At 38.5% G+C, this 19,682-nt stretch overlaps 1 protein-coding gene across 1 annotated transcript in view; it reads left to right on the forward strand.

Annotated features, from left to right (window-relative positions):
- dgo (ankyrin repeat domain containing protein 6 diego) overlaps nt 1–19,682 on the forward strand; it is an 80,912-nt gene that overhangs the window by 58,268 nt on the left and 2,962 nt on the right. Inside the window, exons 4-6 of the mRNA XM_074171411.1 lie at nt 6,104–6,420; nt 12,237–12,386; nt 14,004–14,292. Coding sequence (XP_074027512.1) covers nt 6,104–6,420; nt 12,237–12,386; nt 14,004–14,292 — 756 coding nt within the window. The remainder of the gene's footprint in view (nt 1–6,103; nt 6,421–12,236; nt 12,387–14,003; nt 14,293–19,682) is intronic.

Genomic DNA, 19,682 nt, shown 5'->3' on the forward strand with positions numbered 1-19,682 from the left:
TATTGCTTTGCTCACTACAGCACACTTCTCGTCGTTCCATTTGGACTCCAGGACATCGGCTGCGAATGCACATCTTCACCGGCAGCAGGAGGTTGCATATCTTAATGAGGATCTAGAAGTGATTTCAAATTAGGGTGAAAGTAACCGGGTTCAAGTCAATGCCACAAAAACCCAGACATCGGTTTTCTCCAAGATAAATGTCTCCGAACCGGATATAGTAATGCCAGGTCAGACAATTTCGCTTTCTGCTTCGATAAGTTTATTGGATGTTAAAATAGACACCAATATGTCTTGGCACAATCATGTAGCTGGAATTGCAAAGGTTGCTTCTCAAAAGCTTGAAACACTGTTCCGAACCAGAAAACTGTACCCACCTCAGAAACTTTTGATGCTTCATAAAGCTTAAATCAGACTTTCTTTGGAGTATTGTTCTCATGTATGGAGCTCTGCCCCCAAACATACCCTGAAGTTGATGGATTCCATCCAGAAAAGAGCCATCTGTCTGATTGGAGATGCAGACATCATGTGGAATTTTAATAGCTTGGAACATCGTTTTGAGGTTCAACTCGTTACACCTCAAACTTCACTGGAGAACTGCGTTTATGTGGAATAAGCTTCCTGAGGACGTTTTTCTAAATGTATTTGATCTCCAGCGATTCAAATCCAATGTAAATCGCTACTTTCGCACAGGCACCGCTCTGAGAGCGCCTTAAGGATTTTCCTATAGTGCTTGTGTTTTGTCATTGAAAAAATCGATGTCAATGAAATAAATGTTATATCTACTACGTCTGTTCAGAAAATATGGCGACTTTTTATTTTTCACAGAAAATATTTGTTTTATCAATTTTCATTTTGTCTCCTTCAAAGTCTCCCTCAGATATAATAAACCAGCGTTTTTTCCAATCCTCGAAACAGTTGTGATATGCACTTTTTGGTATGTATGGTAACAGGAAAAAGTCACAGGGGGAAAATCTGGTGAATACGGTGGCTGTCGCATGATTATGACGTTGTTTTTTGGCCAGAAAATCACAAAAAAGCAATGACGAGTGCTTGTGATGCAAAAGTCATGAATTGTTTTTCTACAATACGCACGTTTTGATTTAGTTGGTTTTCGAGTTTTTCCATGGTCTCATCTCTGGTTACAATGTCCAAACGTTTCAACTGCAACTGCGGCAGTCATCTTCAGTGGCGTGGTGTAAAGTACTTTTTTTGACGTATCAACTGACGTATCAGTTAAAAAAATCGCTAATCGAATGTATTCAAAAATGAAATGACAAAATACTAGCAGGTTTCGAATTTTCTATTAGTAAGTTGTCGCCTTTCAGTAGTAACACATGTTTTTAATTTGAACCATTCTTTAACAACCTCCCACCTGCAGTATTTTTGTGATTCTCACTAGAAATGACGAATACTTATATTTTCAGAATAATGAACCATCTATTTTGTATTCAAAAGAGACCGGCCTCACGCCAAATATTAAACGAATAAATCAACAATTTGGAGTGCACTTTCGTTTATTTATTTGGTATATATCGAAACCATTCTGAGAAAACATTTCGGTGGTGCCAATATTTCATAGAAAATTCAGGGAATGGCTCATCTTAAAAAAATATGATAATTCAGAATTTTAATAGATCATAACTTGAAGAAGTAATCTATGGATTGTTTTTTCAGTCAAAACTAATAGCATTTCATTCAAACTTTTTATTTGTACTTACAATGCGTGGTTGATGCGCAGTCGATCTTTAATGATCCATAATTAAATCAATTCGTTGATTTCAACGTCATCAGGTCGTAGAAAGTTCTACAAAAATGCTTTTGAATTGTTGAATCATTCTCAAAATGTTTAAAAATCCTCACCAAATGTTCAGCAACTTGATGTAATTGTTAATTTCCATATAAAATAATGGGTATGTACATTTTCAGATTGAAGCATTGATAGAAAATGATTTTTCAACAGATAATGAGGAACTACAACTTTCAGAGGGTATAAAAATACGAAATGGAAGTTATTGTGAAATCGAAAAGAGTGTTTCGAAGCTCTTTATAGAGTATTGAATGAATAAAAACCTTTTTTAATCCATCCTGGAAGGCCATGATGAACTCCTCAGTTACCGACTTCAGCCTACTCGACCTGAGGGAAGCAAAGGCCACCTGCTTTGATTAGCCTTCAATTTTTCTACTGTGCCGCAGTTTTCCTGAGGTCAGTAGTCATTGGACCCCACTGGACATATTACCTTGTGTCCCTCTGGATGCTCTGATCTACCAGGTCAAAATGCATCTCTCAGGGTCATTAGGGGGCTATGGGGGGTCATTTCTCCAGAGTCCTGAGTTGGTGCAAGAAAACTGCGGCACAGTAGAAAGCTATAGAATCTTCGAAAAGTTGAAGTGAAACTTCAAAATGGATGTTCCAACCCTTCAATGTTGTGGAAGAACCTTCTATGCATCGGCTTAACTTTGTATTCTGCAGAGGGAAGTAATCTCTGCGGCTTTCATGTGGGTCTTTCGCTGGACGGGTTCCAACTCGGTGATAGAGTTGTGATCAATGTCGAAAACTGAACCCAACTTTATTAGCCGCTTGGGCAGCTGCCTGCAGGAAGGTAGACGTATGAATTTGCGTCAATAGTGGGGATTAAAAACGATTTCCTACGCGACCAAGTCAGCTCTAAATATTCATTAGTCTGGCGTTTCTTTTTTCAATGTAGCGAGAGTAGTTAGGTTAGGTTAGATCCAATGTGAGTGGGTCTATTCGACCCTCCACCTTCTTAACGAAGCCGATTAGTTTGTATGGTGAGTGGTCTTTCAGGTCAGATGATAAGAGTACAGCTCTGCAGAACTCTAAAAGCCTGATTCGGTCCCCAGCGGGACAGGCACAAAGTATATACTCTGCTGTTTCATCGTTAATGAGGTATCCGGATAGTCAAGGTGCAAGATTCTCACCTTGATACCCGCGACAACCTTCCTATATAAGGTTTTTGCACGTCAGCTACAGCTGACGATGCCTTAGATTCAACCGTACAGGGCTTTTCGCCTCTGGTTTTGGTGAATCATCACTTGAGCACAAACGTTTGCTAACCTGTCCATGGGGGGATTGTTCCTCCAGCTGAGACAGATTATGAGTACGCCGCTCAAGAATTTGGTTCAAGGCGGTTTCATAAGGTACGCCGCTCTTTAGACGACTCAGTCGTTTCCTGGCTGTACCACCAAACCATTTTTTTATGTTCAGTTATTGGATCAGGAATTGGAGAGTTGAGAAGCTCTCGCTCCCGATCTGAATTTACAAGGAGGTCAGTTGGAGTCGTAAGATCAACATCCATCTCCTCTGTAGACTCGCTCCTGATCTAAATTTACAGGGAGGTCAGTTGGAGTCGTAAGCTCCATCTTCTCTGTAGACTCAGCGTCAAAAAGAATTTTTAAGTTTACTCTGTCCATAAAAGTCCCACGGGTAGCTGGGGAAAGAAGGTCAATCACGACAGAGCCCCGCATTACCGTGACAAGGCGATGCTACGACGAGAGGGCGCCCGGTATCTCGAAGGTTCCGTAGAAACACACACCTTAGGATTAAGCCATCGTTTCGATGCCATTCAGTTAGGGAATAACAGAACCACAAGTGATTCTGTCATTTCCATATCCAGCGGGGCTACGTGGAAGCAGGCATCCTATGGCGATGGCCGGTTTGCTCAACCCCAACATCCCCAGTCGATGCACTCGCCAAAAACAGCGTGCATAGTGATTCAAGCAGTGGAAGATGAACAAGGATATCCAACACGCCAGCGAGAGTAGTAATACTAAGCCAGAGTTGGCTCATTTTGTGTACGTAACCTTCTTGATTTCCGTATTATTCTGGGGAAATTGTGATGTCCTTCTCATGTAGAAGAGAGGGAAATATACGTAGATCTGGAGAAGACTTGATGCTCCATAAGAGGTGTGTAAGAGTGAGAGGACGGTCTGAAGTATGACTGTGAGAGATATGAAGATCGTATCGAGCTGATCCGTTGTAGAGATAACGGACGGTGGGCGTATTACCGCGGTGTTATCGGTTGTAAAATAAATCGTTGCTCATGGGGCGATGGGTATGAATCATTGTCGGTTTCAAAATAAGGCATGAAGGGTTAGGAATACGACACGACTAAAACTTGTATGGTAATGAGACGACAACGACAGCGTCGAAGATGACTAGGAGGGCCTAACGTGCAATGCAACATGCCTGACGGACACTAAACTGTATCTTCGTTAACCGAGTTAGCATCATCAGGAAAAGATGGCCAAAAAACCAGATATGGATAAACATATGAAAAAAATTAATATTAGGTGTCGTTTGAAAAAAAGCGGTAACGAGGATCTAGCGTTTCAACGTGCGATTCTCTTCTTTTATGAGGAACATTTACAGTGTGGCTCATTTGAAGCGTAATATCCTTTATCATTTATGGTGTTTCGATAGCCAAGTTGGCATCATGAGGAGCTGACGAAGGGAAAAACACAGATAGTGCGCGCAAACATGCCGGAAAGACATTAAGCTCTCATCTTTCCGTTAATAATGGTCTCGTGGCGTGCAGTACATCAAATTAAAGGGAAATTGGTGTGAATTATATTGTCAGTGGAAGAAATGTAAACACAATGTGTTTCGATGAAATAGTTTCATTGAAAAATACAAGTCATACATTTTTTCATAATATTCATAATAATAATGATGTTTATTAGGACTGATCAGCTTTCAATATATATCAATATGCATTCACATGCATCAGTGCCATATTTGGTGTTGGCATTTAACCAAGGGCAACTTTTGTAGTGTTCACCATACTTAGTTGTGGACGTTTCAGCAGTATTTTCTGAGATGATTAAAGAGGAATGATGCAATTCCTACTCTGATATGTTCACTGGTCATGTAGAGAAAAGGATCCGAATTTTTGATGACCTCATCCAAAACCAAGACACTAATTCCAAACTCAAAGGTTCGCGGCCTCTTTGTTGTCGGGGGAAGTAAAAGGAACGATTTGTGATGCAAACTACTATGGAGTCGGGTTGATACACATCTTATCCAGACCATTTCACTACTCTAAAGAAGTAGAATAACATCAGAACGGCAGACATATTTGTAGCAGATCTGTTGGATCACCAGATCTGTCGGAATTCGTACTGTACTGATACTGTTATGGTGAGAGTTCTTCACTGAGAGTGATATTGTTCTACATCGAGTTGGTTACGTCTCTCTGGTTTCCATATGGTGGTAGATACTTCCATCTAGGAGATATTTGTCTTTTCTGTTAATCTCCGCACCGTCCTCTTTTGAGATGGACTGTTGCCATCGAATTCCATACCGATACCATGTGTGTACTCTTCCACCACTCTCAAGGACTGATGGAGATCCTTTTTTTATAGGCATAAAGTTTAAGGTCAATCATATTGAAAAAAAACGGCTAATCTTACACCCCGGTTTCATACTCTCGAATTTTTCTGAGATGAACCTATGCGATACTTGTGATACACATTTTGGAACCTTTGGTGTAGTAATGAATATTACTGGTAGTTTTTCCCAACATCAAACCTTTATTTTATCACCTCGACACGTGTTTTGATCACCAAGTGATCATCTTCAATAGTAAGTTTAATCTTTCTCTTGAAAATGATCACTTGGTGATCGAAACACGTGTCGAGGTGTTGAAATAACGGTTTGGTGTTGGAAAAAAACTCCAGTAACCTATGCGATGTTCTATCATCTGTTCTGAGACCTGCGTTACGAATCTATCGATTAGCAAGGTTTTCTTACAGCCAGTGACTTCTCTCTGTGACCTCCTCTGCTATATATCACCCGTTCGAATACTTTGTCAACTGTGGAGAGAATTCTTGTACTACTCTCCCTCCACAGCCACGAGTTGAAAACTCTAGACAGATGGCGGTGGGTGCTTGATGGTTTTTTTTCCAGCAGCTCATTTGGTTCAGGAGCAGCAAAGTTTTTTGAATCCATTAATTTTTTAGAACTGTTATTGGTGATCATTCCTTGTGAAATCATTCCCATTTAGTAAAATTATAAATCCGAAACTGATTTATAAATTCTGAAAGAGTATATTATACCGTGAGGCTAATATTTTTTCATTTGTAGGTACGGTCATGCCGGAGTGACGCGCATTCTCATTTCTGCTCAGTGCCGCGTGTCGGAACAAAATAAAAATGGTGATACCGTACTGCACATCGCTTCGGCAATGGGCAGACGAAAACTGACAAGGATATTGCTCGAAGCGGGTTGTGATAAAAGTGTTCGAAATAAACAGGGTGAAACGGCACGGGACATCGCGTTGCGAAAAAACCTCAGTGAAATTATGGACATTCTCGATGAATGCGGAACGGAGAAGGATAGGAAAATGCGAGGAAAGAAGCGATCCAAAAGCAAAGTGAAGTTTGACGAAAAGTTAGGAAAAGGTAAAATTAATTCTTTATATTTCTCAACTATTATTATTATTTTTGTCTTAGCTTCCACAGTATGTTTACTACATAGCAGATAAGGTTGGGGAACTTTTACTTCTAAAAAAAACTCATCAATATAGTGTATTTACACAAAGCTGTAAATATTGCTTTCAAAACCAACAGCAACTTAGGCATGTACATTAAGAACAACAAAGATAGAAGTTCAGTGTCAGAAAAATCGGGAGTGTATGAATGATAATGTGAGTCATATTCGATGTTTTATATAGGTCAAACTGGAAGAACGTTCAAATCTCGCCTGAAGAAACACAAACATTGTTTTCAGAATGGAAAAATAAACCCACCATATGCCACTCATTTAATCACATTTCCAGAGGAGAGGTTTAAAATTTAACTTGTAGAGTATGGAAATGAACAAATTTAAAAACTCTCAATATCTCGTGAACGATCAAACTGAACTGAATAATTCGCTATTATTGTATCTGTTTATTTCCAGTTGTCTGCCTATGTTTTTACCCAATTTTTGGGATGACGCCATATATAGCGTCAATTAGATGACATTAAGAGAGTCATAGTTACGACCGCACCGGGGGGCCTGGGGGGCCGGTTAGGCCCCCCAGACGCACCCTGGTGTTGGATGCGATCGAGTGTGGAGGGGTGGATTTTCGGGAAATCCTTGCGGGTACCGCCCCTCACCCCACACCAACAGGATTTCGCAGGGCTTCCTTCCGCTCACCGAACCCGGAATTGCTTCCTTACATCTACTTAGTGTGGCTAACCAAGAGACAGGACCATCGGCAGCGTTCGACCGAACGTTCGTACAAGTTAACTAAGCTCTTCTTTCGCCAGAGAGTACTCGCGTCGCACACCTGCCCCCGCCAACCATGCCAAATCAATTGGGAATATGGTCCCGGAAGTGGCCGGCCGGGGTCCTAAGCTGGGATACTAGTAGCTCCGTCCAACCGGGGTCCGACACCTCAAGCGTCTGCCTTGATGCCCTCCAAGACTAGACTCGGATACTAGAGCCCGGAAGGACCGCGAGCCCCGACACCTCGAACGCTTGGATCCGTACAGAAGCAGGCGAGGATCACGGAACAGCATAGGCCGTCCAGTGCCTCAGAATGGGGCTGCAATGCACCCGTGAATGGATTACCGCAACCCTGTATCCCTTTACCCGCTAGCGGAGCCGCTGCCCCTAAGAGGCCAACGCCAGTTGGAGATGAGGCTCACTAGCTTCCAGCCGCGAGCGGGCACTCACCTCCCCCCTAGAACTCATGTTAGGAAAGTTCCCTTTCCAACGTTTGATGAGTAACCGTCGAGGACTCTCACGAGCATCATCTACCACACATCATATGTCGAAGATGTCGCGCCCATTACCCGTGTATGTGCGGGATAGGGCGGTTCATCAACAACTTTTGCGTGTACGCCGTGTGGTCTGCACCGCATACCCTTATGTTACCCCAAGGGACACTCATGTTAGGAAAGTTACCTTTCCAGCGTTGGATGAGTAACCGCCGAGGGCTCTTGCGAGACACCTCTCCCACACATCTAGCTTGAAACCGGCCAACGCCTGTTACCCGCAGGTGCGGGATTGGGTGGTTGACCGATAACTCTACTGGGTGAGTGCCCTGTGGTCTGCATCAGGGAACTGTCAAACACCCATAAGAGAGAGACAGTGATCCCCCGCCACTCACCCCGTGGTAGTAAAATCCAACAACATTTTCAAAATGAAGTAATTTAATGTGCTTCATTTATTTCAAACAAAAGTTAACTGATCTGGTGGTGGTACTGGAGAAGGAAAGTTTTCATTATTTGGCCGACCTGTTTTTCTTGAAATCTTTTTGAAGCAAAGTTTCTTGTATCAATTTTGTATCTTCTCTCAACATGCAGTCTCTTCTATATAATAGTCAAGAATTCACGACAGATATGTTGATTAGATGAAAAACTATTCTCAAATAGAAACGTTTCACTCCTCACGATTAGCCATATGTTTCATCAATAGTGTCAGGCTTAAACACAAATACATTAAAGAACGAGCCTGAGTAACAAAATATGAATGGGAGGATCATAGTAGATTTTGACAGAAGTCTGAAACTGTTCCGTAGTCCAGCTATTTGTCCAGTTGTTTGTTTGGCAAAACTTGATAGGTTCTGTTCCAATGAAACCACTTACAGCGACCTTTCTTGCAATGGAGCTAGGCTTCATAGTCATAACTTTTTAGGCCAAAAGTCCAGACCAGAGCCAATTCGTTAACTTTTTCTCTACCAAATTGGACTTCGTGAGAGTCAATGCTTCTAAAACCGTTAGGTTTTCCGAGAATATTTTCATAGATTGATGTTTTAGGTTAGTTTCTATCAATCTCTCCACAGATAAATCAGTGACGCCTAAAATGAAATCGTACAGGTTCCTAGACGGGCATCTGCGTCAGAACCTGATGGTTTATTTATTCCATCAGTGAACCAATAGCTACCTGCTCTCAGTATTTCCTCCTACCGGAGAATCCAGTCCTCTCTACTCCGGTTTAGAACTGTAGCAGGTAGTAGTTGGGCTTTGGAGCAATTTAATTGGAGCAGAAAGCTGTGAGTACCAGTATCTACCAGTAGTTGGCAATATGCTTAACTATGTTTGCTCCATCTCTCTTTCTCCAGAAAGACATGAGGAGGAGGCAGGTCTAGACTGATACCCGTGGTAAGAGACATTGTGGTGTCAAGCAAGCCCATTTCTGTACACTAGTAATCTTTGTCTGAGCCGGTTACAATCAAGCAATTGCTACATACTTGATCAGTAGCCTGACAATCATCATATGTTATAACCAATGGATTTGTTCCAAGATTTTCCACAGATCCTTTTATCGAGGATAAACCCTGGATATTTCACTACCGATGTAGCTGAGGTGCTTCAGCCATTGATGATGTTGCATTAGTAGTTTTTTAGGAACTGTATACATTTGTGCTAGTTTGTTTTGTAGTTAACTTCACAATTTTTATATTTCCAGTTTTTTACTCCATACTGGGACTGCATGCAGACTCTGTGCAAGTGTAACATTTATTGAATCTAATCACATCGCAACATCGACGATAAAATCACAACAGTGATGTCACCTGCCAGGGAGGGGGGGTGAAAGAGAAAACTGTATTGTTTTAATAATGACTCATCCAGAAGATATCGGAATTTTCATTTGATAGGTCAGGTTAGATCAAAAGTCAATTCAATGCTCCACCTCAACCCGCAAGGTTTTCTGTATCTGTAACTGTAGAGTAGGGAGGGTGAGTGTAAGCCCACAGCACGTAGGCCACATGTGACCCATTGTACATCCTTCCAAGGAACTGTCCTTCAAGGTCATCGTCCATCGTGTTCTTTCCAGGAAGGTGGACACACACTTTCTTATTGACGATAACTCCGGACACTCGCATAGGACATGTCTGACAGTCTCATCTTCACACATCCTGCATAGAAGTGTGTCCACTAGCCCCATATTATGGAGGTGCTTCCTTAGTTGACGGTGGCCAGTCAGAAATTCTACTGTGAAGCACAGATTTTTCCTGATCATCGCGAGATATTTCTTCGGCGCCAGCTTGCCAGGGTCGCCCAAGGTGATCTTGGCAAGATTGCATCCTTTGATTTCATCCTATCTCTTCAGGGATTACCCGCAAGGGTTTATTGTGGCTCACACCTATTCATGTTGGGTTTTGTCTTTAATTAGATATCCTAGGGGGTATTTACCACGTCGTATTGAATGATATTTTGTATCATTTCTTTTTTGGTTTCCCAGCAAGTTTTCAAGTATTCTTTCAGGTTTCTGTTATCGAAACAACTATCAATAATGACCACCGAACGTTAAAGGTATCCAAAATAACAGATTGCAGGAAAATGGAACGATGTGTGGAAGTAAAAGATCTGTCCCTATTGGACATATTAAATGAATTGACAATCAACATTGTATTATACCATACCTATTCGGATTTATGTCTATATTTGCTCCGTGTTCGTTTCTAAAATATTTCAGTGGTATACAACGATTTCGGGGAAGTATAAATTTATATTCACGAGCATCGTGAAAAAATGGTTTTTTGCTCGACTCATTAAATAGAAACACAAGCTGACCTCACGATTTATGTTTTTGACATCACTCCATTTACTAATAGGTCTTTACATCGTAGCTATTCATTTTTACGGTGCCATTTAATATTTTAATTGGATCTTTTAAATACTTAATTACTACAGACAAAAACATTTCTAGTATCTAATAAAACATAATTGTTCTGTAAACTAATTATTCGACTAGTACATATGGATATTTGATGAATTATAGAGCGTGTAGGTTTTTGTTTATTTTCTGCAATAGTATAATAAGTGTATTGGAATTTTGATGCTTAAATTTATGGTGGGCGTATTTTATATGTATATTGATTGTCAACAAACAAAAGTTTCTTCAGAGTTCTAATTATATAAATTGTATAATTATCCCATTTTGTTTTGTTGAATTGTAGGAAAATAATTCAAGGTTCACTGGAATAAATGAACACACGGCATTGGCAAAGTAATACACATCATTGCTTCCCGCAATGTTATTCGTTTTTAAAATAAAACCAAAATATTCCAATCAAAAGAATTCAATTTGATAAATTGACAAATGTAGCTGGTGGTAAGGGATTATCATGAAATTGAGAATTGAATCTTCCTTGCTATGTTTTTATAACACTTGTATTTGTAACTGACGCGTATTGTATTCGTTTGAAAATGGAGGGATTACTTTTACCATCAACGCTGGTGTTCCCCAGGGATCCATATTGTCTCCAATCCTCTTTTAATTGTATATCAAAGACTTATTGGAAATATTGGACATATTGCTTTGATGACGACAGATCGTGAAGCTGGCCGTGGTACATTGAAATCAATTTGTTTAAGAATTTCAGGACAGTCAACTCTCTGATTCACTAATTTGAATAAAAATATGAGCGACGCACATTTTCTGCGATGCTCTAAACTAAAAAGTTCAAAACGTTCATATATAACATCATTACTAATATCTCTCTCAGGGTAATAACCATCTGTTCTGAAAATTATAAATTTACAAAACTTTCTTTGAACTCTTTCAATGGCTATGTTATGAATCTCATAGAATGGACTCCAGACGATACTTGCATATTCTATCGTAGGTGAAAGACAACAGCCTCATGGCTTTAATATTATCAAAGTTTCTGCAATTTCTAACAATGAAACTATAAGCTCTGAGAGATTCTGAAACTTTTTGTGAAATATGTCTACCAAATGTTAATTTATGATCGAATATTACCCCTAGGTGTTTGATCTCATTACATCTCAGCAGATCTCAATCCTGTATTACATACGGAAATGTATAAACCTCTTTTTTCGACTATAACTCACTACTTTACATTTCTCCACATTGAGTTTCAATTTATTATTGATACACCAAGCAACAAGAAATTCTAATTGAGATTGAAGATTTACACAATCACCTACTTCCTTAATTATAGAAAATAATTTCAAGTCATCCACGAAAAATAACCGCTCACAACTAAACTTTCACATACGTTATTAATAAACAATAAAAACAAAAGAAGACCTAGGTTGGAGCCCTGAGGCACATCAGAAGAAGCTATATATGTTCTAGATTTATAACCGTTATAGGAGACGAATTGTTTTCTACATGTCGGATAGTGTAAAACACTCTTTAAAATAAAGATTATTATTATTATTATTATTATTAGGAATATAAATTATAACCTAAAAGCTGTGTCTAACTTCTCAAATTGCCTTTACCCAATATTACATTATTTTATTTATTTCAGATGTTGCAGATATTCCAGAAGAGTCCAAACCATGGTCTCCATATGGTTGCCATTACTTTCCAGATCCTAAAAATTTCCCTTCCCCGCGACTGGATTCCCTCCCGCATGAACCATTGAAAAGGGGCGAACAGTATTATTTGGATCTTGCAGGTAAATAGATATGACGATTTATCCAATTGTCTTGAGACTAGCGGTTTTATCTGTTGCTGGTTGTCTGATTGGTATTGCTCAAAAAAAGCAAATTTTGAGGTTGAAAAAATGGATATTCATCTTGAGAAAGCTTCTAGGTCGGTAAATATTCGTAAAGATCAATTCGTGAAGTATACTATAAAATATTAATTCAATTTTTATTTTCTTTTTTCATTTCTTTATTTTTATTTATTTTTGTTCAATTGTTCTATTTTACTTGTATTTTATCTCACTATTATTTCATTTCAGGTTTTTTTTTGCTCAATATAATTGTTATTTTCATCTATTCATTTTTAATTCTAATAGTAGACAATGGAAGTTCGAATTAGTGAAATTCATCATGAAATATTGTCACCTTCAAACAAACGTTGTTACTTTAATAATTCACTTGTTATTAAAATGGTATACACAAATGAGGAAATGGCTGATATGTATTACGTTTACGGTCTGTTGCAAGGGAATGGGTTAGAAGCTTCTAGAAACTATGCTGAAATGTATCCTCAACGGCAGCATCCTTCACATAGAATATTTGCTCGACTTCATCAACGATTACGTGAATATGGTTCATTCGACAAAAGAACGCAGGATTGTGGTCGCCGTCGAGAAGTACGAACACCACAGCTTGAGGAAGCAGTACTTAATTTGATTGAAGAACAACCTACTACCAGTACTAGAAAGATTGCTTTCCAGCTAAATGTTGATCATATGACGTTATTTCGAATTTTGAAGGAACAACTCTTATACCCTTATCATCTGCAACGAGTACAGGCACTGTTACCGCGAGACTTTCTGAACCGTCTTGAATTTTGCAATTGGATGCTGAAAACTATTTGAAGAATGAAGTATATGAAAGATCCTTTTTTTTTCGATGAGGAATCGCCTTCTTAAGTGTTTTACACTTATTCAGTTACACCCTGTATAGTTTCCTCCTCACCATCAGCAAAAATTGTGCGTGATTCAACAATAGAAAAATGGAAGCTGCCTTATCACTATGGATTGAAGATCGCAACCAGGAAGGAGTAGCACCAAGTGACCTTTTGATCCGCGACAAGGCAAAGCGTCTTTACGCACCTGGTGATGAACGCACACATGGAGGATTTCAAGCACCGGAGCAGTACACCTCAAACTTCACTGTTTAAGAACTCTTTCATTTGGAGAAAGACATTTATGTGGGAACTCCCAGAGAACGATTTTTCAAATGAATTCAATCTCCAGCGATTCAAACCCAATCTAAATCGCTACTTTCGCAGAGGCACCGCTTTTAAAGCGCCTTAAGGATTTTCCTGTAGTGCTTGAGTTTTGTTCTTGAAAAAAATACGATAATTTGACCATGGAAGAAGTATGCCTTGCGATTTCTTTGTTGTCGGAAGTCAGGTTTTCTTGATGAAGGCGAAAAAATCATCAAATATGTGACAGGAACGGTGAAAACCAGACATGTTGAAAAAAAACTAGATTTTTATTGCAAAATAAACATTTTTCCCAGTTTATTCGAATAGTCTTCATATATTGCAAGGTATACGTGTTGACTCGTTCGGTTTATTCATGAATATATGATAACTTATCTATTTATTGTTTTAGGAAACATATGCAAAGGTCCCGTAGGTGTAGGTTACACTTGTTACTGCGCACCACTATTTAAACATTTAGAAGCACGCATAGAAAGAGACAAGAAGGAACTCCAAAGAGCCCACTTTAGACTTCGTCAAAGAGTAATCGGTTTGGAGCAAAAACTGAAAAGGGGACAACATGGTAGAAGATCGGAAAGAGTTTTGGCGTCTAGTAGTAGGGAAAAGGAGTGTCCATTGCCGAGGTCCAGGAGTTTGGAGTTATTGTATCAAATGGATAAGCCGCCTTTGCAAACGACCAGGTATTTACATTATCAATCTATATGATAGATAGAATATTCACAGTTTTACCTGCTACTGAATTCTTTGATGATGACCTTATATAGAGTATTGCTGAACCCATCATGAGGTCGACAGAAGATTAAGTATTTATCACCAACAAGTTGAAACTTATTTTATTATCTGATATGTTAACATGAAAATAAAGGAAGTTGATTTATGTGTGGGGAGATTGGAAGAAACCAATCTTACACTTAAATCACTGGCACGACAAACGTTCAAATTGGTACTGAACTGCCAATAAACTCTCTCATTGATAGGAAGATTGCTCGCGTTCAGTCCATTTCCAACAAGGGCAAGGAAAATCTTCCAAATAACTATAGACCAGTCGCTTTGCTATCAGTGATAGCAAAGATCATGGAGAAAGCCGTAGACCATATCCTTGACACATGGAGAGTCAAGAGCTGTTGCGCTTGATATTTCTAAGGCCTTTGACCGTGTGTGGCATGATGGTTTGCTGGCCCTTCGATGCTATGGCTTGTCGCAAGTGCCTGCAAGTGGCTGTAAATGGAGTTATCCGGAGTACTTTTATAATCAAGGTATTTTTTTATTGTACAGTGCTAGTCAAAAGTCCCCTCCCCCCCTCGTATCTTTTGAACGGGTATACTTTTAATAATGAAATTTGGAGAGTGGAAATAAACGGATGTAGGCTTCTCAACTGGTCATAACAGGTGACGCAATAGTCATAAATGACGTCACAAGGCCACTGTGACCAAAAATTTTAAATGGGACCCTATGGCAAGTGACAGCTCGTTTGAAAGGTATTGAAAATACCTATTCAGTCATACCAATTTTGTTTGGGTTTCGGCTGATTTTGATTGATAAATTGAAGAAATACGAAAATTATAGTTTCGCATTTAATTAATAAAGATTTAAGAACCAGTTCTTATAATAAGTGTTCAAAATGTGCTCCATCTACTTCCTGGCAGTAATGCATCCTATTGCTAAACTCTTGTCGTACTCGTCCCAGTGTGTCAGCGGAAATTGCCCTACTTTCTTCAACAATTCGTTGTTTCAGAATGGCAATACTGTCAGGTGCTGTAGCGTAAACCTTAGATTTCAAGTACCCCTATAGAAAAAAATCTAATGGTGTAAGGTCCGGTGACCGAGCTGGCCATTCGATCGAACCTCGACGTCCAATCCATCTATCACGATATTCTTCATCTAGGTAACGTCTTACTGCACCGTAATAGTGTGCAGGAGAACCATCTTGTTGAAACGTTATTTCCAAGTTGTCGAATTCATCTGGATTATCTTCTAGAATTTCAAGAATTAACGACTCAATATCAGTTTGTAACATCTCCAGATACAATTCACCGGTTAAGTTAGCATTGAGAAAAAGAGGCCCAACTATGTGGTTTCCCAAAATACCTGCCCAAACATTTACTTTTTCTGGAAATTGAGTATGTTTTTCACGAAAGATGTGAGGATTTGTGTCACTCCAATACCTCACATTTTGAGTGTTAACATTTCCATTGAGAAAGAAAGTACTTTCGTCACTAAAACAAATTGTCTGTATGTAGCCTGGTTGTTGGTTCATTTTATCGGACATAGTTTCACAGAATTCTAGTCTTCGGTCGGGGTCATCATCTGAAAGTTGGTGCACCATTTTTAATTTGTATGGATGAAATTTGTTTTTAGCCAACACCCTATGTACTGTCCTTTGACTGACTTCACAGATAGACGCAACTTGGGCTGTGGAAGAAGTAGGGTTCACTACCATTTCTCCAAGTATGTCAATTTTTTTGTCATCACTAATTGTTGGTCGACCAGATCGTTTGGCATCTTGAACACTACCTGATGCTTCAAACTTCCGAAGAAGCTCCCTCAAATAAACCCTCGATATAGGGCGATCGGGGTACCTCTCATTAAACAGTCGTTCCGCTGCATGGAAATTGTTTCTACATTCACCAATTATTAAGATAGCTGCTACTTTGTCGGCTACAGTACGTACCATTTTGCCTATGTAAACACTTAAACGTCTCGTTAAACAATAGCTTAGGTAAATTTTCAAGGTATAAACACTTTTGACAAGTAGATAATTCAAACACGTCAACCTTTTTGACAATGAACTAGAGGCGTACTTTAAAATCTTTATTAATTAAATGCTAAACAATAATTTTCCTATTTTTTCAATTTATCAATCAAAATCAGCCGAAACCCAAACAAAATTGGTATGACTGAATAGGTATTTTCAATACCTTCCAAACGAGCTGTCACTTGCCATAGGGTCCCATTTAAAATTTTTGGTCACAGTGGCCTTGTGACGTCATTTATGACTATTGCGTCACCTGTTATGACCAGTTAAGAAGCCTACATCCGTTTATTTCCACCCTCCAAATTTCATTATTATAAGTATACCCGTTCCAAAGATACGAGGGGGGGAGGGGACTTTTGACTAGCACTGTATATACGACTTATTGTAAAAAATTAAAAATCCAATATATTGTTTTGTTGACGACGGCACACTTGTTTCGCCATTCCATTTGGATTGCAAGACATCGGCTGTGGATGCACATCTTCACCGGCAGCAGGAGGTTGTATATCTTAAAAAAGTAACCAGGTTCAATTCAATACCACAAAAACCCAGGAATCGGGTTTCTCCAAAAATATAAAAGTATCCAAACCAGATCCAGTGTATCAAGGTTGCATCACTTGCAACCTTGATACACTGGAACATCGAAGAAAAGTTGAGGGTTTGTCTTTCTTTTATATATACTTTAAGGAGAGGGGTTTAAGTGACTTGGCACATTTGATTCCACCAAGAGCGGTACATGTCAGAAATACGCGGAGGATTGTGGCTGCTCATCTTTTTGATGTTCATTTCAATAAACCTCGAAGTTCACCGTTTGAGAACTCTTTCATCTGGAGAACTGTGTTTATGTGGAATGAACTTCCTGAGAACGTTTTTCGAAATTAATTTAATCTCCAGCGATTCGAATCCAATCTAAATCGCTACTTTCGCACAGGCACAGGCACTTAGAGCGCTAAAGTTTTTTTTTTCTGTAGTGCTTGTATGTTGTCCTTAAAAAAAAGAATACTGAACAAGTCTTTTCGGTTTGGATTCCTAGTCTCGCCGACTTGGAATATAATGAAGCTTTCGATTCCCTCGTAAAATACACCCTTAAGTTGCAATTTATTATCCAACAAAGAGGAGAATATTCCATTACTATATGATTATCCTATTATGATTACTGAGAAAAATTCTTAATCAATACTCCGTGAAAGGCGAATGTTTCTCAATTTGGGTTATTACAGCAAATGCAAGTTTGAACAAAATGAAGTTGAGTTTAATTCATGTGTTTTTCAAATTCACTTCGAAAAGTATTCAAATTGATGTTTCAAACAAATGTTGGGTTTTAATTTTTGAAGGGATTTGTTTCTAATTCACATATTGGCAACAGCGCCTATATCAAGTTGAAATAATTTATACGTACCTAGATATTCTACTTTAAAAAAAGAAAATTATCTTTATAAAGCAACAATTAAGGCAAAATATAAATTATAATTCAATACCACCTCCACAAGCCACATGTTTTGTTATTTATTTATATAGAGGAAGATAGGTTAGGTGCACAAAATGTAATATGTTACAGAATGTCTCGGAACTCGGAACATAAGTAAACAGAACAGCACGCCCCTGAAATATGTCTTTGTTTGTCTTATACAGGTAACAGATTCATTGTCCTTTATTAGCTATAACCGTTGTTGCCAAATGGTGAATGGAAACGAATCCCTTTAAATGTTGAATGCATTATTTCATTCCTTTTTTTTAAGTATTTAAATAATTTTTCAAGAAAAAGGTTGAAATGATAACTTTAAAATGCGTTGTTTTAGAGCTTTTTTATGAAAACTACTTGATTTTCGTCAGGAGGAACATTCACCATTGGACAGACACTGAACAATTAATGAGTGGGTTGTTATGTATTATCATAAGTTTGCAAACGTCAAGTTTCCACATACCAGAGAAAGACAGGGAGGGAGAGATCAATATACTCAGCACTGAGAAAAACCTTAACAGTAGTTTTCGGCTAGTACTTGTACCATCAACATTGCAAAAAAACTCCAGTTTCTCCTTTGACACAATACATATATCAATCTTCAAAATCTGTTTCGGGATCAGATATATCAGTTGTATTTTTGGAACACATCCAAATGTGTTCTTTATTGCATGCAAAACAATGCTAAATCTTCAAATAACTGGACATACTTCTAGAGTACTACATTATTAATATCCGAAAGTCTATGATGCATTAAAACCGAGTCTTACAAAATATTTATAGGAATACTAGTAGGAGGAACTGTTGTATTTTTTTGGCTAGTGTGAAGATAAACGATCTCTGAATTATCTCAGAACATATCTGAAAGTGAGTTTTACTGTCGAAGAGAATTTTTTGTTTTGAAAAATTCAATTTGAGGTAAAAATATTGTATTTCACTAGTGCGGACTTCCATTGTCTAATATACAAAATGATTTGAAATCCCCGAAACAACTGAAAAAGAAGAAATTAAAAATTAATAGTTGAAAATAACAATTATATTAAGCAAAAATAACCTGAAATGAAACAGTACTGAAATAAAATACAAGTAAAAATAGAACGATTGAACAAAAATAAAGAAATACAAATGAAAATAAAATAAAAAGTTAGGTTAGTTCATGACGTTTCGATTGTTAGTATCTACAATCGTCTTCGGGTGTTGACTGGACTGGCTCCTCCGAGAGATGACTATTTATTGGTCGTTCTAGTACTTTCACTTATCCCCGCTTTCCATTTTTCCGCTTCACTGGTTCAGTGGGAAATGACCGTTTGGCGGGAGTTGGCCATTTTTCACTTGATGATGGGTTTCCATATGTTGCGTATCTCTACGCTAGCTTGGCTGAATACGTTGTTGGTATATATTATGTATGCGGTATATATTAGACAATGGAAGTCCGAACTAGTGAAATTCATCATGAAACATTGTCAATCACCTTCAAACAAACGTTCAAAATATTGTAATTTTGTTGCTCCTTTGATTTTAATGCATTACCTCATAAATCACCACTGAATTTGTGATAATTCGCTGATGCAATATGTGGCAACTTTCTGTTATATTTTTCACTGAATCGAGATTTAAAAAGTTATTTATTAATAATCGAATACAGTTACTACGCGACACGATAAATGTTTAAGAAGGACAAAATTAACCAGCATCCAACGCCATCTATCCAGAGTTCTCAACTACTGGCTGGAAAGTGAGCAGCAGTTTCCGGATTACTTTGTATAATCATTTGACCGGAGCATGAGGTCACCCATTTATATGGATGACTTTAAATCGTATGCCTCTGAAAAAGCAGGATGTAATCAATTCTT

This window comes from Leptinotarsa decemlineata, unplaced genomic scaffold, assembly GCF_025532065.1.
Source record: "Leptinotarsa decemlineata unplaced genomic scaffold, Ldec_3_MD MMD2_tig00000010_RagTag_RagTag, whole genome shotgun sequence".
Classification (NCBI taxonomy): domain Eukaryota; kingdom Metazoa; phylum Arthropoda; class Insecta; order Coleoptera; family Chrysomelidae; genus Leptinotarsa; species Leptinotarsa decemlineata.